General features: G+C 48.7%; 3 protein-coding genes across 19 annotated transcripts in view; 2 read left to right on the forward strand and 1 right to left on the reverse strand.

Moving 5' to 3' along the window:
• The window catches only part of LOC100981854 (cyclic AMP-dependent transcription factor ATF-7), a 117,468-nt gene extending 100,013 nt beyond the window's left edge, over positions 1-17,455 (forward strand). For 11 of the 13 annotated variants that reach the window (XM_003831007.5, XM_003831006.6, XM_034935730.2 and 8 more), the window contains 3 exons: positions 540-737; positions 1,916-2,024; positions 7,973-13,278. In XM_003831007.5, coding sequence (XP_003831055.1) covers positions 540-737; positions 1,916-2,024; positions 7,973-8,190 — 525 coding nt within the window. In that variant the 3' untranslated portion in view covers positions 8,191-13,278. Of the gene's footprint in view, positions 1-539; positions 738-1,915; positions 2,025-7,972; positions 13,279-17,320 lie in introns of those variants that run through there. The other 2 variants (XR_008620407.2, XM_063593477.1) reach the window with 2 other exon arrangements.
• A 401-nt stretch (positions 17,456-17,856) lies between these two features.
• Positions 17,857-18,660, forward strand: NPFF (neuropeptide FF-amide peptide precursor). 2 transcript variants are annotated; one of them, XM_003831009.5, is made up of 3 exons: positions 17,857-17,975; positions 18,206-18,327; positions 18,455-18,660. In XM_003831009.5, exons 1-3 carry the CDS (start codon positions 17,874-17,876, stop codon positions 18,570-18,572), a joined length of 342 nt encoding a protein of 113 aa, XP_003831057.1. In that variant the 5' UTR covers positions 17,857-17,873; the 3' UTR covers positions 18,573-18,660. The 2 variants fall into 2 exon arrangements, with proteins under 2 accessions (XP_003831057.1, XP_008954646.1); XM_008956398.5 differs by lacking the exon at positions 17,857-17,975 and having other exon boundaries at positions 18,088-18,327.
• Positions 18,661-18,886: 226 nt separating this feature from the next.
• On the reverse strand, positions 18,887-24,110 carry TARBP2 (TARBP2 subunit of RISC loading complex). Of its 4 annotated transcripts, none has more exons than XM_008956400.4 (9): positions 23,858-24,110; positions 23,135-23,299; positions 22,190-22,292; positions 21,511-21,606; positions 20,849-20,921; positions 20,503-20,620; positions 20,056-20,183; positions 19,468-19,669; positions 18,887-19,327 (listed from the first exon to the last, which is right to left on the reverse strand). In XM_008956400.4, exons 2-9 carry the CDS (start codon positions 23,292-23,294, stop codon positions 19,170-19,172), a joined length of 1,038 nt encoding a protein of 345 aa, XP_008954648.1. In that variant the 5' UTR covers positions 23,295-23,299; positions 23,858-24,110; the 3' UTR covers positions 18,887-19,169. The 4 variants fall into 4 exon arrangements, with proteins under 4 accessions (XP_008954648.1, XP_003831059.1, XP_008954647.1 ...); XM_003831011.7 differs by having other exon boundaries at positions 23,135-23,304; XM_008956399.4 differs by lacking the exon at positions 23,858-24,110 and adding an exon at positions 23,611-23,760 and having other exon boundaries at positions 23,135-23,304.
• Positions 24,111-24,297: the final 187 nt, after the last annotated feature.

Here is a 24,297-nt window from a genome sequence, read left to right on the forward strand (position 1 = left end):
GCTCACTGCAACCTCCGCCTCCTGGACTCAAGCAATTCTCCTGCCTCAGCCTCCCAAGTAGCTGGGATTACAGGCATACGCCACCATACCCGGCTAATTTTGTATTTTTAGTAGAGATGAGGTTTCACCATGTTAGCCAGGCTGGTCTTGAATTCCTGACCTCAGGTGATCTGCCCGCCTCGGCCTCCCAAAGTGCTGGGATTACAGGCATGAGCCACTATGCCGGTCAAGATTCCGTATTGTTAAGAAACAAAAAGTAACCGTGGTTTCATTTGTCTGTCTGTCTTATAAATAATCAGAGTTTCCAAATGAACTGTAGTTTGTCTAAGTATGAGACTGAGAAGACTGGAAGGAAATAGGAGGCAAAATTGAGGACTCCTACAAAAGGGAAGCTTGGGGACATAGTAATGAGACTTGCTGTGGTTACCAGAGGCTGGTATATCCTTTTACCAGATCTTACTACTCTACCTAACATCAGGTGTGATTTGGAAAGGATTAATGTTCCCATCAAGTAACCTCTCTTCCTTCCTGGGCACCAGGTCTCACCAGCTCAGCCCACCCCTAGTACTGGGGGGCGACGGCGGCGCACAGTAGATGAAGATCCAGATGAGCGACGGCAGCGCTTTCTGGAGCGCAACCGGGCTGCAGCCTCCCGCTGCCGCCAAAAGCGAAAGCTGTGGGTGTCCTCCCTAGAGAAGAAGGCCGAAGAACTCACTTCTCAGAACATTCAGCTGAGTGTGAGTGGGTCCTGGATGCTTATTGGAATTGTTGAAAATCCAGAAAGTGGGATGGAATCAGAAAAAAGTGGTACAATTTGATAGAAGATGGTAATTCTCTAATTAGGACAGATCTAGAAGTTGTCCCAGGAAGAATCTCTTAACGGTCAGAGTTGAAATCTCTTTCATAGGTATTGGTGAAGACACTCACCATCTACCCCCAAATCTCCTATTGGAGTCATCCTTAAACGCATTTGGATGAAGGAATTAGATTAAGCACCCCAGGGTGCTCTTTTAAATCATCTGTAGAATCTGACTGGGGTCATGAAAACCAAAAGGGAAATGTGTTTGCCCTAGATAATGCAGCTTAATAAAAGAGAGAAAGAAAAAAGTGCTACAAGCACAAATAGAATAATTATAATCTATAATCCATACCTTCTCTTGAATGTTTTCCTTCTGATTATTAAAATATTAAATTTAAAAAGCAATATATAAATACATTTCTATTATAAAATATACACACAAATGTACAGAATAGAAACAAAGTCCCTCTTTAATCTGCCTTTTCTAGTCCCGTTCTCTTTCCTGTAGATACATTCAGTATGTACCTTCCAGACAGATTCATATTCCTAAATATTTTTTATTTATAGTTTTTGTGTAGGGCTGGAGGGGTTGTGTGCTTGTTTTAACATAAACAGGTTAACAGTGTTTCCTGGAGATCTAGCCATGGATATGGGAGATCTACCTCATTCTTTTTAATAGCTGTATAGTAGTATATTCTGTAGTGTAGTGATGTTATAAGGTATGGATATTGATACTGCTCTAATTTTTTGCTAGAACAATGTTGCAATGAACATTGCATGCACCTGAGTAAACAGTTCTGTTATGTAGATTCCTAGAAGTAGGCTTTCTTAGTCAAAGAGCATGTGTATTACTAATTTCAGTAGAATCATATTTATCTTAAACAGGAGTAATGTTTCTATTATAAATCCTGACTTTTCACTGTAAGCAACTCCTGTCATTGAATTCATTACTATACTGGCCCTGGTCTCTGTGAAGCCTTGCTGGATCAGGAGTCTTGTCCCAATTCAGGGGAGAAAATCGAGGCAATATTCTGTCCTTCCTTTGGGAACAGCCACTGAGGGTGCAAGAGTAGAGGATGAATTTTCTTGATACTCTTTTCTTCCCTCCCTCCTCAGAATGAAGTCACATTACTACGCAATGAGGTGGCCCAGTTGAAACAGCTACTGTTAGCTCATAAAGACTGCCCAGTCACTGCACTACAGAAAAAGACTCAAGGCTATTTAGGTGAGTGGCACACAACCTAAGCTAAGTCAGTCAGTCAGTAAACTGCATGTACTGAGTGTCTCAACTGCTTATAATTTTATAACTCCATTCTGAATGTTCTGGGGACCCCACGCTGATGAGTGAGTGGCCCTTGTGGAGCAACCAGACCTAGAAAAAAAATGTTTTTGTAGACAATATAGAGCTAATTATCTGTTATAGTTGGGGGTTGAAGGGTAGCAATATTTACCGGGTGCATATTTTGTGTTAGGCATGCTACAGTCTTCCCAAGTCTCTCATGAAATGGATATTATCTACATTTATATGTGAGAAAACTGCACTCAGATTAGGTCATTTAGCCGAAGTTACCAAGCTGGGAAAGTGGTGAAGCCAAGATTTACATCTATGTTTTGTTTTGTTTTGTTTTGTTTTGTTTTGTTTGAGACGGAGTCTTGCTCTGTCGCCCAGGCTGGAGTGCAGTGGCACGATCTTGGCCCACTTCAAGCTCTGCCTCCCAGGTTCACGCCATTCTCCTGCCTCAGCCTCCCGAGTAGCTGGTACTACAGGCGCCCACCACCATGCCCAGCTAATGTTTTGTGTTTTCAGTAAAGACGGGGTTTCACCAAGTTAGCCAGGATGGTCTCAATCTCCTGACCTCGTGATCCACCCTCCTCAGCCTCCCAAAGTACTGGGATTACAGGTGTGAGCCACCGCGCCCGGCACATCTATGTTGTTTTTGTTTGTTTTTGAGACAGAGTCTTGCTGTGTCACCCAGACTGGAGTGCAATGGCACGATCTCGGCTCACTGCCACCTCTGCCTCCCAGGTTCAAACAATTCTCCTGTCTCAGCCTCCAGAGTAGCTGGGACTACAAGCACCAGCCACCATGCCTGGCTAATTTTTGTGTTTTTAGTGGAAACAGGGTTTCATCATATTGGTCAGACTGGTCTCAAACTCTTGACCTCAGGTGATCCACCTGCCTCAGCCTCCCAAAGTGCTGGGATTACAGGCGTGAGCTACTGCGCCCAGCACATCTAGGTATTTCTTATTCCAAAGATACTGTCTTGGCCTAGAAAACACATAAACCACAGATGATACATTGGGATATAGGGTACATTTTATCTAATGAGAGGCTGACGTTGGTTTCAGTTTGTAATCTATGAGTGCACATAAAATACTGCTAGAAGGCAATGGCCACAGAGTTGTGCTCAGGACATGTGCAATTCTGAAGCTAAAATTACTGTGAATAATTTGCTTATGGTCAATAAAAGCTAATAAATGCTAGTTTTCTTTTTACAAATTAAATTCATAGAACTATTGCTCTCAAACTTTGATATATTGTATTATTTTTCCACTGTATTATTTCAGAGATGTGTTCCCATAGAAAAGGAGTAACTATATCACCAATTTTAAACATCTCTACTTAAATTTTAATTTTAATATGTACTTCAGGGTGCATTCATTCATTAAGCAGATATTGATGGAATGTCTATTCTGTGCCAGTCACTGTTTTTCATGCTGGGGATATAATAGGGAACCAAATAAATTAGATTAAATCCCTGCCCTTGAGGAGCTTATATTTTAGTGGGTGAGACAGACAATAAACAAGATAAATAGGTAAAATATATGACATGTTAGATAACAGTAAATGTTAGAAGAAAAATAAAACAGGGAAGGGTAATATGAAATGTTAGCAGCAGGATAGAAATTTTAGATTAGGTGGCTTTTGAATAAAGACCTGAAGGAAGTGAGGGAGCTATATGCATTTATATGGAAGAAAAGTACTATAGGGAGGAGGATCAGCAACTGCAAAGATACAAAGTCGCAAGGTACCTGGTACATCTAGGAACATCAAGGAGGCTCAGCTGGAGTTGGGGGTGGAGAGTAGCTGGAGACAAGTAGGGGACGTAATAGCAGCATTTTATGTAGGGTCTCATCAGTCATGGTGAGGATCTCAGCTTTTACTCTACACTGGGGGCCATTAGAGGGTTTTCAGCAGAAAAGTGATATAATTGATCTGACTAGGCTGGGCGCATGCCTGTAATCCCAGCACTTTGGGAGGCCAAGGCAGGCGGATCACCTGAGGTCGAGAGTTCGAGACCAGCCTGGCTAACATGGTGAAACTGCTTCTACTAAAAATACAAAAAATTAGCTGGGCGTGGTGGCACGCGCCTGTAATCCCAGCTACTTGGGAGCCTGAGGCAGGAGAATCACTTGAACCTGGGAAGCGGAGGTTGCAGTGAGCTGAGATGGCGCCATTGCACTCCAGCCTGGGCAACAAGAGGGAAATTCCGTCTCAAAAAAAAAAAAAAAATTGATCTGACTTACATTTGAACAGGATTCCTCTGTTAGGGACATCAGGGGTACAAGGGCAGAAGCAGGCAGTCCACTTAGGAGGCTATTACAGTAATACAAGCAAGGGATGATGGTAGTGAAAGTGATGAGAACAGGCTGAATCCAGGATATATTTTGAAGTTAAAGTGATGAGAGCAGATGGGATGGTATATATGAGAAAAAGAATAAAAAATTACACCAAAGTTTCTGGCTTAAGCAACCACAAGAATGAAGTTGTCATTAATTGAGATAGGGTAAAGTGTAGGGGAAATGGTTTGGGAGGTATATCAGGAACTCAGTTTTGGACAAACTGAGTTTAAGGAGCCTATTAGGCTTACAGGTGGAGATGTCAAGCAGTCAGTTGGTTATATGGATTTGTAATTCAGAGGAAAGGCTGAAGATAAAACTCTGGGAGTCAGCAGCATATAGCTAGTTTTGGTTTTGTTTGGTTTGGGATTTTTTTGGAGGCAGGGTCCACCTCTGTCTCCCAGGCTCTCAAGTGATCCTCCCCACTCAGCCTGAGTAACTGGGACCACAGGCGTGCACCACCATGCCCAGCTAATTTTTTTTTGTTATTTTAGAGATGAGGTTTTGCCATATTGGCCAGGCTGGTCTCAGACTCCAGGACTTAAGGGATCTGCCCGCCTTGGCCTCCCAAAGTGCTGGAATTACATGTGTGAGTCACCACACCTGGCCATAGTTAGTTTTTAAAGCATTGAAACCAGGTGAAGTTCCCAAGGGAGACAGCAGTGCTAGAAAAAGAGAAGTCCCAGGAATGAACCATGGGGTACTCCAACATTTACAGTTCATAGAAATGAGAAAGAACCCACGAGAGACTGAGAAGAAACAACCAGGAAGTGAAGAGGAAAACCAGCCACAGAGCCAAATATGGTATTCTGTAAATCAAAATAAAAAAGTGTTTCAAGAAGTTCAGTGATTTTAAATCCTGTTGCAGTGGCTCACGCCTGTAATCCCAGCACTTTGGGAGGCTGAGGCGGGCGGATCACGAGGTCAGGAGATCGAGACCATCCTGGCTAACACGGTGAAACCCCGTCTCTACTAAAAATAAAAAAAATCAGCCAGGCGTGGTGGCGTGCATCTGTAGTCCCACCTAGTTGGGAAGCTGAGGCAGGAGAATCGCTTGAACCCAGGAGGCAGAGATTGCAGTGAGCCAAAATAGTGCCACTGCACTCCAGCCTGGGTGATAGAGCAAGACTCTGTCTAAAAAAAAACCAAAAACACAAATCCTGTTGATGGGCTAAAGAGGATAAGGACTGTTTATCAGTATATAATCTATATACGGTCAGTTTTCCACTTAGTCCCTGCAAGAACTCTGATACGTAGTTAATCCATTAAACTACTTATTCTTTTTTTTTTCTCCTGCCTCAGCCTCCCGAGTAGCTGGGACTACAGGCGGGCGCCACCACGCCCAGCTCATTTTTGTATTTTTAGTAGAGACGGGGTTTCACCATGTTCCCCAGGCTAGTCTCCAATTCTTGGCTTCATGTGATCTGCCCACCTCTGTCTCCCAAAGTGCTAGGATTACAGGTGTGAGCCACCACACCCGGCCTTACATATTCATTATAGCAAAGATGTATTTAGTTCCTGCTGTGTGGTATAGATATTATGTAAGTACCTGACACATGATGAATAAGACATTGTCACTACCTCTGAGAGAATCATAGGGTCATATAAACCTGTGGATGAGGTAAGGATAGATATCCCACTTAAAAAGCCCCTAAACTGGGAGCTTCCTAAGGATAGGGTTCCCATTTTCTTCTCTGTGTACCCATGCCTGGTACATGGATGATGCTCAGTAGATGTTTGATGAATATATGCTGTGAAAACACAAAGAATAAAACAGTTAATGTACTGAGGGTAACAAAGATGGCTTCACAGAGGAGGCAATATTTGAATCTTTTTTTTTTTTTTTTTTTTTGAGACGGAGTCTCGCTCTGTTGCCCAGGCTGGAGTGCAGTGGCACAATCTCGGCTCACTGCAAGCTCTGCCTCCCGGGTTCACACCATTCTCCTGCCTCAGTCTCCCAAGTAGCTGGGACTACAGGCGCCCGCCACCATGCCCAGCTAATTTTTTGGGTTTTTTTTTTTTTTGAGTAGAGACGGGGTTTCACCATGTTAGCCAGGGTAGTCTCGATCTCCTGACCTCCTGATCCACCCACCTTGGCCTCTGAAAGTGCTGGGATTACAGGCGTGAGCCACTGCGCCCGGCCATATTTGAATCTTAAAAGAAGACTCAGGCATTCATCAGGATGTCAGAAATACAACTGACTATGGAACGTTTGTCTTTTTTCCACATATTTCTGTTTAAGCAGCCATAGAGGCTATCCGATGTTTAATAAAACTCCTTGACTTGCTGAGTGTGATGACTCATACCTGTAATCCCGGCAATTTGGGAGTCTGAAGTAGGAGGATGGCTTGAGGCCAGCAGTTGAAGGCTGCTGTGAGCTGTGATTGTGCCATGGCACCTCCAGCCTGGGTGACAGAGTGAGACCCTCTAAAAAAATTTTAAAAACATTTGACTGATGAGCAGCATGGTGTTACCGTTGTATGTAGCTCAGGTAGTTGTGTTTAGTAGTAAAATGTTAGTGTCACTTTAGGTGGAGTGGCATAGCTTATAATGTTTTATAATCATTAATGCCTAGCTAATTTTTAGTCAGGAGGGTCTTAAGATTTCTTTGTAGTTTTACATGTTAACTGAACCCGGGCCAGGGACTGGCCATTCATAATATCATTTAATTATAGCTTGATATTTATCAGACTTACCTGTGGTACAACTACATGGTAAAGGAACATTAAAAATAATGGAATAGGCCTGCCACAGTGGCTCACGCCTATAATCCCAGCACTTTGGGAGGCCAAGGCAGGCCAATCACTTGAGGTCAGGAGTTTGAGACCAGCCTAGCTAACGTGGCAAAACCACATCTCCACTAAAAATTCAAAAATTAGCCAGGTGTGGCAGTGTGCACCTGTAGTCCCAGCTACTCGGAAGGCTGAGGCACGAGAATCACTTGAACCTGGATGGCAGAGGTTGCAATGAGTTGAGATTGCACCACTGCACTCCAGCCTGGGCAACAGAGCAAGACTCAGTCTTAGGAAAAAAAATAAATAAATAAAATAATGGAATAATTCAGTTCCTGTGAGAATTAATCAAAGAGGATGGCTAAAAAGAGATCTATTTTAAATCATCTTTAAAGAAATGAAGGCCAGGCGCAGTGGCTCATGCCTATAATCCCAGCACTTTGAGAGGCCAAGGCAGGAGGATCACTTGAGACCCTATCTCTTAAAAACAAGAAAGAATAGAAGTAATGAATAATAATAAGAGGTGGTAATGAACTATGCGAAGACCTAGAAACCAGACAGTGTAATTAACATGTTGGAGATTCATTTTATTGGAATAGATAGGTTAATTTTGGCCTAGTTCTTCCCTTCTTACAACTTCCCATTTCCTAGCCCATTTATGACTTAGAAGCCAGGATTCTGGGAAGTTTTCCCCAAAAAAAAGATGGGTTTCATTTCCCTTTTGGGCTCCTTTAGAATTATGGTAAAAGGTAGTCCTGCCTCTTTCCCCATTCTGTTTTCTAACCAATTGCTCTCTGCTCTTTGCCCTCCTTCCTGGCAGAAAGCCCCAAGGAAAGCTCAGAGCCAACGGGTTCTCCAGCCCCTGTGATTCAGCACAGCTCAGCAACAGCCCCTAGCAATGGCCTCAGTGTTCGCTCTGCAGCTGAAGCTGTGGCCACCTCGGTCCTCACTCAGATGGCCAGCCAAAGGACAGAACTGAGCATGCCGATACAATCGCATGTAATCATGACCCCACAGTCCCAGTCTGCGGGCAGATGATGCCTCCTCTGGTGGAGAGGTCCTCAGCCAGAGCTCGCCCGCCCAAGAGCCAAGAGAGATGTCATCTTATCCCCATCCCATCTGCCTTGGACATGGCAATATGGGTGGGGGGGAATTGTGTGTTGTGAGTAATGGACAGATATGGGGCTTTTTAGCCATGTGGTCATGTACGTTTGACACCTGTGCTGGGGGCCTCCCAGCCCCGGAGCCTCATAGATCATCCCCCAGGGTGGGGTTTCTGATGCATCCACAGCCAAAGGCCTTTCCAGATGGTCCGAACAATCACCCCTGCCCCATGCACGTGTATCTGTCTCTTTTAACACTAACCCTTGGCACTTCTAGGTTTGGGGTTTCTCAGTTCCCTCTCTTCCCACTAAGCCGTGGCTGTTACCTTTTTGTTCCTTACCAGCATGCCACTTCCTGCCAGATAGAGGGAGGCTAGATTTGATGACATATTACCCGCTGACCCAGCCCCAGCCACCCCGTGGACTCAGGACTCAGGTCTCCCATAGCTGCTTATTTACCCGTTTCCTTTTTCCTCTTCCTTAATTCTAGTTAAAACATTCACTTACGGAGAATGTAAGGTTACCTTTGATGTATGAAGTAGCAGTATTTTCCAGTTTTTCCATAAGCTTTATTCCTTCTCCCTACCTGCCACCAAAAAGAAAGAAACCCTCAAGAGTTCTGATTCTTTTTCATCTATTTGCAGAGCTATTTGGGTACCTCATTTTGTCCCTTGACTTTATCTAGTGTAGTGGTGGGGTCTTTCCCACCACCCCACTAAGCCTTGGCAACCTCATTTTGTGGCCTTATTATTAAAGATTGCTTGGTAGTGAAAAGGGAAGGGCCCAGAATCTGACTGGCTGATTCTGTCTCCTCCCCTCCCTCCTTCTTTAGTTTAATCATCAGGGCAGACAGGAACAAAGTATTTCAAAGCTTGTTCCATCAAGTTAGGGATTAATCGATTCCTTTATGTTCTATAAGAGTTTACCGGCCAAAGCATATTGTCATCTTTGGTCATTTTTCTGCTCCTGCTTCTCCCTCTTCATTCCCCTATCAACATTACCGCCCCTGTCTCTCTTCTGTAACTACTTCAGACTCAGCCCTCCTGGAGGCTGTCATGTAGGGGACTCTCGAGTTCCTTTGTTCTACCCCATCTCTCCCCCTCACACATCTGTCTGCTTTTCTGAGCTAGAGTCTTCTGTTCACAAGTGCCCATCACCGTCTGGACTATCTTCTTTCTCTTTCACCAGGTTCCTAGCTTAGCCACTAGGTCTTCCAGGTCCTCCAGAGTTTCTTCAACCCATTTCTTCTCTCTTCTCTTTACATGCAGTGCTCCAGGATCTTGAAGCATCATAGCCAAGATCCTGAGTGGGTTTACTTGAGTATAAGATTGAAAGGAGGGAGGAAGAGGAGAGGGAAAGTGCAGAACTGGTCCCAGCAAAGGACCCCAGGTTCTGGCCTGGGAAATTGGTGACTATTGCTCTCAACCATTCTTACTTTGAAGAGTTGGGTTGCAGAGGGAGCAATTCATCTCTCTTGTCCCTCTTCCACGTTAAGGCTTCTCATCTCCCCTTGGCTCTGAACTATGCAGTTTCTACCAGGACCATAGGAAGCAATTCAGAGCCAGAGGCCTGTGGATAGATAGGTCAGCTTTAATTGCCTTTCCGTATGAAACCCTTCCAGTTGTCCCAGAGCCACTTCCTGCCATCTGTGCAAGCCAAGAATGTCCTTCTCTCCATCTTTCCTACCTCCATCTTAAACATACATACAAAATAACTGCCAGCTTCCTTTCTTATTTTGTCTCCAAAATTGACTGTCACAGGGGAATGAGAAAATGTTCTAAGCTACAAGATTCCCATTTCCTTAAAGTGATATCCTGTCCTAGTGAACCAGTCAGGTAACAGGTTCTGCTGCATTTGTTTTAAATTTCCCCTCCTGCTTTTCAGAGCTGGTGCTGAACAGGCCACACCCCTAAAGACAAAGGAGAGAAAACACGGTTTTCTCATCCTCTACCATCAGGTACCCAACAGGAATAGGCCCTGAAGTGATTCAGACTAGCAAATGTTATGGCAGATGGTCAGGACGCAGGTTACCACATCCAGGGACTTCACTTTTGCCTTTAAAAATTCACAGCCGTAACTTGTGCTCAGGACTTCCCCTTTAGCTGGCTGCTCCCTGGGATTTTCTCCAGCTTTAGAGTTTTGTTTCATTTTTTTATTGTCTTGATTTCCCAGTAGCAGCCTTGCCCTAAAGCTTGACTGAGTTTATGGCTCCTAAGGAGCTTTCCTAAGACTCTTGACTATTTTTCTTCCCCCTTCAGTCAAGTGTTTTTACAGTTAAGAATTAATTTGTAACTATATACATGCCCTGCCAGTCTGTCCCTGTGTTGGGTGGCTAATTTATGTAGCGGGTCTTTTTTATTTCTTAGCCCCCATGACTAATTATCTAGTCCTAACTTCATTTTTATCAGTGGGAAGATGTGTACGGGACCTCAGTGAGGAGCACTGCCAGAACCACAGTAACAAAATGGCACTGAAATAAGGAAGCAGCAGGTCAGAACCCCCTAGATAGTTCTTGAGTTGGTTCTCAGTCTCACTAAGGAGGCAGAATAATTGCTGCCCTGAAACTTCTCTGATAGTCAAAGGTAACTTCACTTACCTTGTTATTGCTACCAGCCATGTGGTCACTCTCCCCCAATCTTTGTCTTCCAGATCCATCTGGACCAGAACCAAACATCATGGAAGGTGTCACTTGGCCCTTCCTAAAGTCATGGCCTTTCTAGAGGCCTAAGGGAGGACACTTTCAGAAAGGAGCTGAGTGTATGGTGGGTGTCCTGAATTCGTTCACGTGAATACAGGACTCAGGCTTCCCACCCCACTCCAATGTGAGTGCTCGATACACAAGCACTCTAGCTAGCTTCCACATACCCAAGGCCACAGAGGGAGGGGACAGAACCAGGTCTTCTGGTCTGCTCACTTTCTGCCCCATTCCCCTAACAGAAAGTTTGCTTAGAGTTGAAAAGTCTAAGAAAGCCTCCCACAATACTAGAGAGGCCAACAAAAAAAAAGTCATGCCCCCTTTACTTACTCTTTTGCTGCTGGTTATGCATCTCAAATCTGACTTCCTTAGCCTTCACCTCCCTCCTTGGCCCTAAGCATTAGACCATGTACTTTAAGTAGTGGTTAAAGAGGGACTGAGCAAACTGAACCTCCTCTCGCTCACTTCTCTATCCCTGTTCTGTTGGTTTTGGCTCCTTTCTTGATTCACTGCCCTCTAGCACCACCCGTCCTGGTAGATGGAGTGCTTAACCCCAACCGTGCCCTAGGTACAGCCTGAACCACCAAACAGACACCAAAAAAATTCTTCCTGTGGTTTCTGGGGCTCCCCTGCTCCACACTGAGAGGCTCCTTAAAGGTGCTAGCCCCTGATACAGCTATCCCCGCCAGTTTTCTCCTTTTTTCATAACTTCCTTCCCATCCCCAAATCATTAATTTTTCATTAATATTGTACATTATATACACAGGAAGGAAATACGTTATTTTTTTTTAATTTCATAACCAGCCTGTTTAGATTCCAGTCTTCCTAGCTATATCACATATGCCTTGTTGATATGCTCTTTCTGCTTTCTTTAGACTTAATGTTTGACGGGGGTGGGGGTGTCTGGAAGAACAGGAAAGGTGGGGATCCTAAGGCAGATTAAAGGACTCCCTCCACCCCACTACAGCCTCCCATAACTCTAGTCATCCCTCTCATAGTACAGGACTGATTTCTCTGTGTCTGTTTGTACACACAAATGTGCATACAGACATAAATTCCCCCACCCCATACCAAGGTGGTTACCTAGCAGGAATGAGCATAGGTGGCTGCTGGCCACCATTACCACCGTCTGCATCAGCTGTGTTGTCTCTCTTTGGGGTAAAGTCCTACCCCAGAATGAGAAAAGGCTGGGGAGAGTAGGGCAGGTTAAAGGAGCTTATGTCCTTTGTAGATGTAGGTTTGTATCATAGCTACTAGGGTTTATTTTTTTAATGGGGGGCTAATAGCACAGAGTTATTTCACCAGCAGTAGCTACTGGTGAGTGATGTTTTAGCTGTAAGAAGTGGCTATGAGCAATAGTTTCACTGACTTTACCTTAGGGCAGTGCCACAGTAATCTGGGAACTTGTTAGAAATACACATTCTCAGGCCCCATCCCAGACTTATTGAATCACAGACTCTGGGGGCAGGGTTTAAAAGCACTCCAGGTGATTCTAATGCACACTAAAGGTTGAGAACCATTTCTTAGGGATAAGCTGGGAAATTCTTACAGGTGTGGAGGATATTTCAAATACATCTTTTGCCTTTGCACTAACATTCTTCCATTTCTTTCAGTCTCTTCCTCCATTCCCTTTAAAGTCATCCCCATCATATCACTGATCTCAAAAGCTAGATTTGTCTTCTTTTTAGTCGTATCCCTAAAACCATGCATTGGTCTGGACAGGAGTTGTCCCATATTCCCTTGCAGACTGGTCACTCCATGTTCTCTGTTACAGTAAGGACCAGCCAAGCTTCAGCTGTCCCATTCCTCCCCCTACAACACACACACCTTTCAGGCAGGGAGGAGATGAGCTTCCAGCCCCAAGAGTGGAGGCTGCCACATCCTAACATAGTATCTATTGAAAAGGAAGCAGTGTGTATCTATGATTATATCTCTGTTCATCTATATATTTTTGACATGTAGCAACACCTCTCCATCTTATCAAGGAATTCAACTCGGTCTGGGTCTCCCCAGTGCCCAGTGGTGGCCTTTGACAGGTAGGAGGATGCAGTGCTGCAGGCTATTTTGTTTTTTGTTACAAAACTGTCTTTTCCCTTTTCCCCTCCACCTGATTCAGCATGATCCCTGTGAGCTGGTTCTCACAATCTCCTGGGACTGGGCTGAGGCAGGGGCTTCGCTCTATTCTCCCTAACCATACTGTCTTCCTTTCCCCCTTGCCACTTAGCAGTTATCCCCCCAGCTATGCCTTCTCCCTCCCTCCCTTGCCCTGGCATATATTGTGCCTTATTTATGCTGCAAATATAACATTAAACTATCAAGTGAACCACTGTTATGTCTGATGCTTCACTCCTCTATCCACAGCCCCCATTGTCCACTTTTCTGGGAGGTCACTGGCCTTTCATGTCTGTCATCTTCATCACTCCCCCATTTCTTAGGACAGAAGGAACAGGGATTTTTGTCTCTAGTTTTTATACATGGGAGATACAACCTAGAGAAAGTGGATGATTTCTATAAATTACAAAGTATGACAGAAGGCCCAGGGCAGAGCTCCTGTGGACTGCCTTGGAGACAAGGGCCCTTGGCATCCTGGCAGCAAGTACTCACAGGAAACTTAGTATGTGCTTTATGTGGATGGCGGGTGGGAGAGTTGCTGATGGCAAATGGCCTTTTCAGTGTTTTGTTGCCAACCCCCACCCAACCATTAAAAAGTGGCCGTTGTGACCAGGGAGCACACACACAGACAAAGACGGAAAGTATAGCTTTCTATGGTAAGGAGGAGGCTGGTCTGGAAATGAGGGGTAGAGTTTACTTAGAAGCAGGTAAGAAAACCGGGCACGGTGGCTCATGCCTGTAATCCCAGCACTTTGGGAGGCTGAGGCGGGTTGATCACCTGAGGTCAGGAGTTTGAGACCAGCCTGGCCAACATGGAGAAACCCCATCTCTACTAAAAATACAAAAATTAGCCAGGTGTTGGTGGCGGGCACCTGTAATCCCAGCTACTCAGGAGGCTGAGGCAGGAGAATCACTTGAACCTGGGAGGCAGAGGTTGCAGTAAGCTAAGATCACGCCATTGCACTCCAGCCTGGGCAACAAGAGTGAAACTCCATCTCAAAAAAAACAAAAAAAGCAGGTAAGAGTTCACAAGAAAAACAGGTAATGCTCAGAGACTGTGGGAATCAGGAAGAGGTGTAGGGAAATCACAGATAATTTATTGCATCTGTATATTCCTTTATAAATAACATCACAAATGAGAACAATGAGCCAGGCTGAAGAATTTGACAAAAGAGATAGCAGGTGTCTCTGGAGTTTCCCAGTAGGAGAGAAATGATTTAAGAAGCTATCTGTGGCTGGTGTTTGGTAGACACTTGACACAAATAGCCTGTGCCTCCTGAGGAGAGCAGGAAAGGCAGTGGTGGTCTTCACTGTGTTGTGGCCAGGAGCACATGGGTGTCCAGAGAAGGGTAAGAAAGGAAATTGCTGAAAGCCAAATACCAAAGCCCAGATTATGAGGTTTTGGAGGTTCCCACCACTGAAGCTGCACTCTGAAAACTGGGCAGTTTACAAAATTAGAGGAATCAACCCATTCCAACTTCAAAGGAGACCAGTTACCTCCATCCTGGACACAGGAAGCCAGCTAAACCAGCCTCTTTCTGAATGCAGCTCAGCCCACAGCCACTTGTAATTGATGTTAGGAGAAATACTAGAAGCAGCAGGATGGTAAACATGGAATGGCTGCCCTATGCTACGTGGAATGGTAGATTGCTTTACTGTTCACCTAGTGATAACAGGAATAGTCACTTCATTTTATTGATGATAAATTGAGGTTTAGCCAAGTCACACAGTGAAGTGCAAGAGCTAGGATTACAACTGAGTTCTGTCTGGCCCAGAACCAGCTCTGCAGTGTCCCATCCACCCTCACACCGCTGCTCCTCTGGACCTCTGTCACACAGGAGCAGACAAGGATCATTCTGGGATGCAGCAGCTACTGCCCACAGAAAAGCCATCTCCCCATGGCCTTGATACTCCCTTTTAAGAAGTGGTAAACTGGCCGGGTGCAATGGCTCATGCCTGTAATCCCAAAACTTTGGGAGTCCCAGGCGGGCGGATCACCTGAGGTCGGGAGTTCAAGACCAGCCTGACCAACATGGAGAAACCCCATCTCTACTAAAAATACAAAACTAGCCAGGCGCGGTGGTGCATGCCTGTAATCCCAGCTACTCGGGAGGTTGAGGCAGGAGCATCACTTGAACCTGGGAGGCAGATGTTGTGGTGAGCCGAGATCAAGCCATTGCACTCCAGCCTGGGCAACAAGAGCAAAACTCCGTCTCAAAAAAAAAAGATAAAACTACAAGATACCATGATGATGAATGTCAGGTTTTGTGGTTGGGACCAACCATGAGACAAAGCTTACGAAAAGGTTTACCCTGGCTTAGTCCGCATTAACAGAAATATGGTATCTGGAGCATCCAGATCCAAACCTGCTCTAATCTACGTGTCTAAAGGATAAGTTGGTTCCTAGATGCCTTGCCTTAAAGAGTGGGGTGCTTCCCCTTGAGCAAAAAAGACTATGGAGTGGGCCAGGTGCGGTGGCTCACGCCTGTAATCCCAACACTTTGGGAGGCCAAGGTGGGTGGATTGCTTGAGGTCAGGAGTTCAAAACCAGCCTGGCCAACATGGTGAAACCCCATCTCTACTAAAAATACAAAAATTAGCCGGGCATAGTGGTGTGTGCCTGTAATCCCAGCTACTTGGGAGGCTGAGGCAGGAGAATAGCCTGAACCCGGGAGGCAGAGAGGTTGCAGTGAGCCGAGATCGCACCACTGCACTCCAGCCTGGGTGACAGAGCCAGACTCCATCGTTAAAAAAAAAAAAAAAAAAAAAAAAAAGCTGGAGTGTAAGAATGAACTCTCTCTTCAAAAATATGAAGAGCTTTTACACATGAAAGAGATGAGATGTTCTGTTGAGACTTAATGGAGCAAACTAAGACCCCGAGTAGAAGTCACAGGAAGCCCAAAGCCCCCTCGGCACAAGGATAAATATGTCCGAAGACTGTCTGAGGAGATGGTAAGTTCCCCGACTGGGGCACATGAGGCAATCACAGCAACGTTTTGAGGATACCTGTTCTATGCCAGCTGTTTTATTGAATGGATTACAAAAAGTATGTTAAGTAATGCACACTCTAGGAAGGCGTTCCTTGTAAAATGGGCCCATGTTTCAGGTGAGGAAACTGAAGCTCAGAGCGGGAGACAGCTTGCTCAAGCAGAGGCCAAGGCCTTTACGTCATGGCTCTTCCTCAGCACAAGCTAGAGACCCACACTGGTGGGGATGCTCCAAAAGGGACTCGAGGATTAGAAGGAACCTGCACCATATGGCTTTGAAGGCCTCTCCCTGAGGATTAGTGATTCTGATTTTTCTTAAGACAGGATTCTAGGCTACTCTATGTGAGAGCCAGGGCCAGGCAGAGGCTGTGGTGACCAGAGTCGGGGGCAGAATGATAGTCCAGCCCCATAGTAGCCTGCTCCTGTCCTTCTGGGACTCCCTGGAGACTGGACCCTAGCACCTCCACTAAGCCTCACCCTCCTCACTTCCTCTGCAGAGGTCTATTCTAGGAAAAGGAAATGGCCGGAGCTGGCAATGAGGAGCTGTGACCACAGGGTGGCAGCAGTGCTTCAGCTGTGGAGAGTGACTATAGGAAGGGCGATGAGGCAGGTCGGAAGCAGTGCTCTCTAGTGAAGATGGGGGTCTGTCTGCAAAGATTGGAAGCCACTCTCATTCAGTGGGCTCCAAAATCCTGTAGCCTCCCTCTATATCTTAATAATTTTTTTTTTTTTTGAGACAGAGTTTCTCTTTTTGCCAAGGCTGGAGTGTAGTGGTGCCATCTCAGCTCACTGCAACCTCTGCCTCCCCGATTCAAGCGATTCTCCTGCCTCAGCCTCCTGAGTAGCTGGGATTACAGGTGCCTACCACCACGCCCAGCTAATTTTTGTATTTTTAGTAGACAGGGTTTCACCATGTTGGCCAGGCTGGTCTCGAACTCCTGCCCTCAGGTGATCCACCCGCCTTGGTCTCCCAAAGTGCTGGGGTTACAGGTGTGAGGCACTGCACCCGGCCAAAAAAAAAAAAGGTTTTTAATTAAAAAAAAAAAAGATACAGGCTGGGCATGGTGGTTGACGCCTGTAGTCCCAGCTACTTGGGAGGCTGAGGCAGGAGAATCACTTGAACCCAGGAGCCAGAGGTTGCAGTGAGCCGAGATCGCGCCACTGCACTCCAGCCTGGGCAAAAAGAGCGAAACTCCATCTCAAAAAGAAAAAAAAAAAAAGTTAAATTCTCTCCATCATCATGAAGTTGAATATATTTTTTCTATCCACAGGCAAATCTGAGTAGCCTCCAAGAGGCACACAAGCAGAGGATGGGCTGTGTTGCCCTGACTGCCAGCCCCAGGCACGGAGGACCAGGCCTGGTCATCCTCACAGACTCTGACCCTGGCTCTTCCCACTCCTCTTCCACTCCAGGACATCCTACTTAACCCCTCCTGACATGAGTTTCTTGTGCTTTAGTCTACAGGTTAGGAAAGAGGGGAAGTGATAAACAAGCTCTCCAACCTGTTGAGGGATTAGGGGTTCGTCTAAGGCTCCCCAGGGCCTGGCTCTGACAAAGCGTCTGCAACTAATGATGCTTCTTGAGCTCTGGAGACAGGATTTATGCATCTAATAAAGTCTGTAACTCCAGGCTTAGGGGCCGGGGGCAGGAGGCTGAGAGCATGAAGTCCTGGGGGCGCCATGGGAGGAGATCCCAGGCGGCTCCTAATGAGCCCTGCATTTCCATTTGCCTGCTCTAGATTCCCCTAAGGCTACTGTGAGGCTGGGGGTGGGGGAACAGCAGGTATAAGAGGTTGGGGTGGCTGTAGGAGGGTAGGTGGCAGCATGGATTCTAGGCAGGCTGCTGCACTGCTGGTGCTGCTGCTGTTAATAGACGGGGGCTGTGCTGAAGGGCCAGGAGGCCAGCAGGAAGACCAGCTCTCCGCGGTGAGTGTGTGTCCCATCCCCGTATCACCATTGCCTCTACTTCGGTTGAGACTTGTGCTCTAGGTTCTGATACTTTCTCTGGCTGCCAAGGTTGTCATTAGGTCCTCACATCTGAGGAAATGGTTCCGCAGCCTCCTACCACTTGCCCCTGGAAGCCAGTCCCTTCCCCTTGTGACTTACGTGTCCAGGGTATTTGCCCATCTTCCTTCCCTGATACCCCCTTGGCACAGGAGGAAGACAGCGAACCCCTCCCACCACAGGATGCCCAGACCTCTGGGTCACTGTTGCACTACCTGCTCCAGGCAATGGAGAGACCTGGCCGGAGCCAAGGCTTCCTGTTTCAGCCCCAGAGGTGAGTCTGAAAGGGACACAAGCATGGCAGGGGCTGGGGGTGGAAAGGGCAGGAGGCAGAGGAAGAGGAGAAGGAAGGGGGCTAGAGAAAGGAGACTGCGGGGACCTGAGGACAAATCTTTCCTAAGGTTTGGCAGAAATACCCAGGGATCCTGGAGGAATGAACGGCTGAGTCCCCGGGCTGGAGAGGGGCTGAATTCCCAGTTCTGGAGCCTGGCTGCCCCTCAACGCTTTGGGAAGAAGTGACATGTCATCCCTTGATATGTCTGCATGCAAGGTCCACACCCAAAAGTGTCAATGTTTGCCCCCCAAATAAAATTGTCTGGCTTCTGAATCCATGTGTGTCTGTGTGAGACTTTACCACCGCCCTTCCCCTCCACCAAACCCAGCCCTCCAGCAAGGCAGCCGACAACATTCCACGAGGCCACTGTGCCCAGCCTCCTCCCACCAGAAAGGAAAACAGGAGAATGGCTGGAACAGAAGCTCAGGGAAGGCACACAAAAGTAATGTGGTGACCTCCTCTGCTATCCACACTGCTCAAGGAAACAGAAGAGAAGGGCTTACAAATCCACAAAGCAGCATATTTATTCCAGGCTCTAGTAGACAGCCCCCCGATTTCATTCCCATTCATCATCACCAATAAAATGAGGACGGATCCTGGGCTGGCTGAGGCTCTGTGGTCCTTGGCTCCTTGCCCTGTGCCTTCTCAGCTTCAAGGCAGGCAGTCTGTGTCAGAGGTAGAGATGGCACCCACAGAGGGTACCAGAGCTGCGCAGATACATGAGCCCAGAGGCAGAAAGAGCAGGGAGCAAAGGGTGCACATCCATGAGTCCAGCTGGGGCTTCACTTGCTGCCTGCCATGATCTTGAGGTACTGCAGGGCACGGCGGGCAGCCTCACCACGGGCTGCCTCCCTGGTGGTTGCAGAGCCATGACACACAGTGGCCGGCTGGGTGGACAGTTCCACCAGGCACTGGCAGAGTCCACTCAGGCTCAGCTCCTCTGGAGAGCAAGAGAGAGGAGGGAGGCAATGTTGGGGGAGGTAGCCCTGGGGAGGGGTGCGTTCACGTTATCATCACCCCCTTCTACTTGCTCCGGTCCAGCCCCCACCATCCCCTGGCTCGCTCCCCAGCTAGCCATACCAATATCCAGGTAGCTGACGTGAAAGGCCTGCTCCTCAGAGAGCTCACTGAGGACACGGCAGCAGGCAGGGCCCAGGGCACCCAGGGAGCCCAGGGAGCAACTGCGGAGGGACAGGATCTTCTCTCCTACTGAATTTCGTAGAGAATCCCAGGTGCAACCTGGGCCCCGGTTTCGAAGACCATCCAGGCGGGAGCCCACACCCTGTCAAGATGGGAACAGTGAGAAAGATGAAGCGAGAGACTGTGGGACCCAGGCATTGAGACATTCAACGTCAAAGGAGAACAAAGCACAAAGAATGCTTCCTCCAGCTTGCCTCCCCCCAGTCAATCCCTGGGTGGCCCCTTCTAACTACCAGGCCCTGGGCCAGATGGCCAGAGATCCCTCCTCACCCCAGTAACAGAGCTACAGAGCGGGTCTACAGTCAAGGCTGAGTCGGCCCCAGGAACCCTGGGTCTGGTAGGAAAACTGTGGCAGAAGCAGACCTAGGGCCCAGAGAGGCTCACTGCTGAGTCACAGACCCAAGTCCCTGGAGCCCTGCCCTGGCATGGAGGATGGGCCACGGCGCCCGGCCCACATGAGCCACTCACAATGGAGAAGTGGTCATCATCAGGCTCCACCTCATTGCCATCCCGGGCATCCAGAGGCACCGTGTGCACTCGAAGCAGCATTTTGGCCGCCGCATTCCGCTTTGCCAATTTTTTGGAAGTGCCACTCCCTGCATGTGGAGAGAGGGCTGCTGGGTTATGATTCCCCACAGACCCAGTGCTTCCACCCAGGTCATACTTGGATTGAGGGTCCCCCCAGAATGTCAACTGGAAAGGGGAACTCAAGACCTGCCCATGCACGTGAGAACCTGGTCAGCCAGAGAGAAGGGGACAAATAGGGTGCCAAGAAGCTAAAAGGAAGGGGCTGAGCTAGGGACTGTGAAGCTAAGAGAGCAGGGGGTGTAGCAGAGTGAGGCCAGGAGCTGCTTTGTGGCTGGGGCCAGAGTGCTGCGGGAGAGGAGTTGTGAGAACCCCTTCTTGCCCAGTTACCAATCTCAATGAAACGCTCCACTCGACAGGTCATGGTGAATTCTTTGCGGTGGGCTGGCCCAGACTCCTGGGTCACTGTGTACTCCGGCAACCGCCAGCCTTTCTGCACCACCAGCTCCTTGGAAGGGAGACACAGGGTGCATGAGGCTGAGTGAAAAAAGGCTTCTCACACCCACGCTGGTCCCCACGCAGGAGCCTCAGACTCTAGGTGAGAGGAAGGAGAGAGGGGGGTGGAAAGGGCCTCAGTACAAGGAACCGCCCCCACCCCCAAACACACATAACCTTCCCTCATGGCCCCTGGCTCAAGGGAAGACAGGCATGCATGGGAAATGAGGATGGGACACACCTGCAGAGCACCAACGGGGTTGCACTCAGACTGCTGAGGGGAGACAGGGGGCTGCAGTTCCATGGGGGGGCTCCTGAAGGAAAAGGCACAGGGCCAAAGTTGAGGTGAAGGGTTCCATCTGAGCCTGCCCATGAGCTCCAAACCTAACCACTACTTTAGATTCCTGACTACCATCTCCCGATTCCACCGGGTGGGCAGCTGTCTGTCCACACATCTAGCCTGCTCCCTCCTGCTCTAGCCGGCTTCCTTCCCCCTCCCACTCAAGGGAGGCCTTCTCCAGGCCCCAGCCCATTTCCATTCTGGAACACTTGGGTATCATCTAAGCCAGGACAGTGGGAGAAGAGCTGTATTTCCAGTCCCAGAAGTGCCTGACGGGCCTCAAACACAGAACTGACATGTGGTCAACCCGGAAGAAAATGGGACCTGCAAGACCCTTAAACATGGTCGGACATCATTCATAAGGCTGTCTGAAAATCACAAATGACCTCTTGTCCCAAGAGCTTACCAGCTGCTGTGATTTCTTCAAGTTCTGGTTCCCAACTATTCCATTCTGTTTATTCTCAGACTTCCTCATGCCTGACCAGCTTGGGTCCAAGGACTGAGGGACCAAAAACCAGAACCCCTTCCTCCACCCACCTCAGGTAGTCAGGGGACACAGATACCTGGTTAGGACTACAGATGGAACTGGGGTAGCAGCTGCTGCAGCAGTAAAAACCGGAATGTCCTCAGGCAGTGAAGAGTCTAGGGGAGAAAAAGAACTTCCCGAGGGGAAGGGGGCCTTTGATTCACACCCATGTATAGGGGGAAGAGAGGGGTGGGGGACCCACGTCCTCCTGACCTCCCAATCCCCTAAGAGAACTTCCAAATTGAGCCAAAGAATCAGGGAGGCTCAACCAACAGCTTCCTCCTCGGATCCTTTGCTGCCAAACACCGGCGAAAAGACTGAGAAAAGAGAGTCTCAGAGAAGAGGGTATCTTTGTACCCAAGAACCAGAGGAGCAACAAACTCCAACCTGCGCGTGAAGGAAGGACATCTTGCTAGAACAAGGAGGTATGTTGGGGAGTAACTCCCTTTAGCCTCAAGCCTCTACCCCTCTCCCTCCCTAACCCAGGCCCCAACCTACTGCCACAACCCCTCTATGGGGCTAACCAACCCCTCCACCCCAAGAATTCTTCATAGCAGCAGAAGCCCTGGAAAACCCTGTTCAGGTCCAGAGGGACTCTCAGGAAGAGGCCAGGTCAGGGTGGCTAAGTGTCACCTGGCCAGGCCTCAGGGCAGAGTGGGTGGTGCAGGGCCTGGGTTCCTTGAAGGGCTTCTGGGATGCCTCGGTTCCTCCCTCACCTGCTGTCCTCCAGGGCCGGCTCCAGCATGCTCCCCCCTTTGAGGTGTTTGAGGGCCACCTCAGCTGCCTTGTGCTTGGCTGCCTTCTTGCTGGGGCCCTGACCTGAGAGAGGGGGCATGGGCAATACTGGAGGTCACTGAAAGGACGGGAAAGAAACCAGCATCCCACAGCCTCTCTCCTCATAGCCAGAGGGAATCAATCAAGCCCCTTCTGACCAACCTCCCCCTGCTGAAGACTGGAAGTGTTTCACTAATTGCTGGAAGGAAGAGCCCTTATCTTTCCGTTAGCTTCCAGAATTAAGCCATGCCAAGCAGGACTTCTGAGCTCAAACGCCTTGGGTGGACTTCTGAGCTCAAATGCTTTAATTTCCTTTGTAAAGCACTTTCTTTTCCCTCAATAAATACAGAGAGCTGGAATAAGAGAGGGTAGGCTCTGGAGTAAAAGCCCCACTCTGCCACATACTAGGCATGTGACCACGCACCAGCCATTTACTATCTCAAACACGCAGTTTCCTCATATTCAACATGGGCGGGCGGGGGGAGGAGTCGGGGGGGCGGATACTACCACCTACAATCATTGGTTAGACTGAGGTTTAAAATTAAACGGGAATTTGGTTAAGCACCGGGAACAGAGCCCAGCACGCCAGGCACTCACTCCCCCAAATACTCCACTGGGATTTCAGTTATCTTCTCTTACTTTTCCTCTAGGGTGATGGGGATCTGCCAGATCACTGTGGGAGTCCTGCTCGCTCCTCTAACTCTCCCACGTCCTACCCACCTTCTTACAGCCCTGTTCTCCCAATCCAGTCAGTAGCTTTTCCCCTGAAATCTCCCCTTCCCTCACTGGCCTTGGAGAAAAGGACTGTGAAGAGAGAGACTCCAAGAAACAAAGCCATGGGGACCTGCAAATGCACACCCCAGCCAGGCTGCCCAAGCCTTCCTCACCAGTGCAGCTGGTGTCGCCAACGGTGACCCGGAAGGTGAAATTAGGCTGGTGGGCTTGGCCCTCGGCTTTGAGAAGGTCGTACACAGGCGTCTTCCCTATTCTGGTCCCATACTCCTGCAGAAGGCTGATCGGGGTCTTGCCTGGGTTGGCGGCCAGCATTTGCTCTATACTGGGGGAAGGGGCACAGACCCACATCACACCTCCCATCTCTGCACCCACCTAGCCAAGCACTTCCATACCAGACCTAGGCACATTATGGGGGACATAGGGTCCAAGGAACCCCAGACAGTCTAGCATCCATTGGCTGGGTTCCAAGTGGAGGTGCAGGCTGGAAAAGTAGGGCCCACTACCCCAAAGCAAGGGGGGAAGAATGCATTGCTCCTGCCTCAGTTAAGGTGGGCACGATCCTGTGCCCCAATGCAGGTTGAAAGTGCATACCCCCTGACACAGTGCAAGCCAGGAACCCAGTACCCACCAAATGCACTGAATGTGGGGGCATAAAGCCCAGTGTTCCAGTGCAGTCTGGGAACCGGGCCAACCCCAAACTATTTAGAGCTGGAGGCAGCAGCCACTGCCCCGGTGCACGCCGGGAACCACTGCCCACTGCCCCAGTGCTTGCCGGGAACAACCCTCAGGCCAGGTGCATGCTGGGGCCGCGCCGCTACTCCCTCCGCACGGCCCCACGCTTTTCGCCCTGAAGGAATCGGTACGAGACGGCTCACCTAGGCAGCCCGCAGCCCGTGGTAGTGCCGGAGCCTTGCTCCTCTTCACTCATTCCCTCCTCCGTCCCCGCGGGCGCCACCGTGACTGCAGCCTCCACGCGCCCCAATACACAGCCGACGAGCTAGGGCCGGGGCCAAGCCCGGAGTCGCGGCCGGTAGGGCCCGCCGCGGGGCACGCTGGGATATGGAGTCCCCCGCCCACCCTACTTCATGAGCCTCCATCTGGAGAGGAGCTATCCGCCCCACAACCCTCTGCGTGCGTGGCTCGCCCGGGCAGGCTGCACCGCCTTCTGGGAGGAGCGGGCCCTCCGCCGTCGCTTCTCGAGAAGGCCGTATTTTTTTGTTTGTAATACCGTCCCGCCTCCTTCCTTCTGCGCCCCCTCTCTCCCGGTCCGTGAGGCTGTGGACATGCGTACTAGCGGAGGGGAAGCCGCTGGGTA

The sequence above is a fragment of the Pan paniscus genome, chromosome 10 (genome assembly GCF_029289425.2).
Source record: "Pan paniscus chromosome 10, NHGRI_mPanPan1-v2.0_pri, whole genome shotgun sequence".
Taxonomy (NCBI): Eukaryota; Metazoa; Chordata; class Mammalia; order Primates; family Hominidae; genus Pan; species Pan paniscus.

What these genes read in the sequence shown, in the direction of transcription:
- NPFF (XM_008956398.5), top strand. Translation starts at nt 18,095, where the DNA reads ATGGTTCCGCAGCCTCCTACCACTTGCCCCTGGAAGCCAGTCCCTTCC. An exon ending in TTCCTGTTTCAGCCCCAGAG is followed by an intron (nt 18,328 to 18,454) that starts GTGAGTCTGAAA and finishes ATCTTTCCTAAG; the next exon opens with GTTTGGCAGAAATACCCAGG.
- TARBP2 (XM_003831011.7), bottom strand. Translation starts at nt 23,910, where the DNA reads ATGAGTGAAGAGGAGCAAGGCTCCGGCACTACCACGGGCTGCGGGCTG. An exon ending in TGGCGACACCAGCTGCACTG is followed by an intron (nt 22,293 to 23,134) that starts GTGAGGAAGGCT and finishes CCCCTCTCTCAG; the next exon opens with GTCAGGGCCCCAGCAAGAAG. An exon ending in ACCCCGTTGGTGCTCTGCAG is followed by an intron (nt 20,621 to 20,848) that starts GTGTGTCCCATC and finishes CTCCCTTCCAAG; the next exon opens with GAGCTGGTGGTGCAGAAAGG.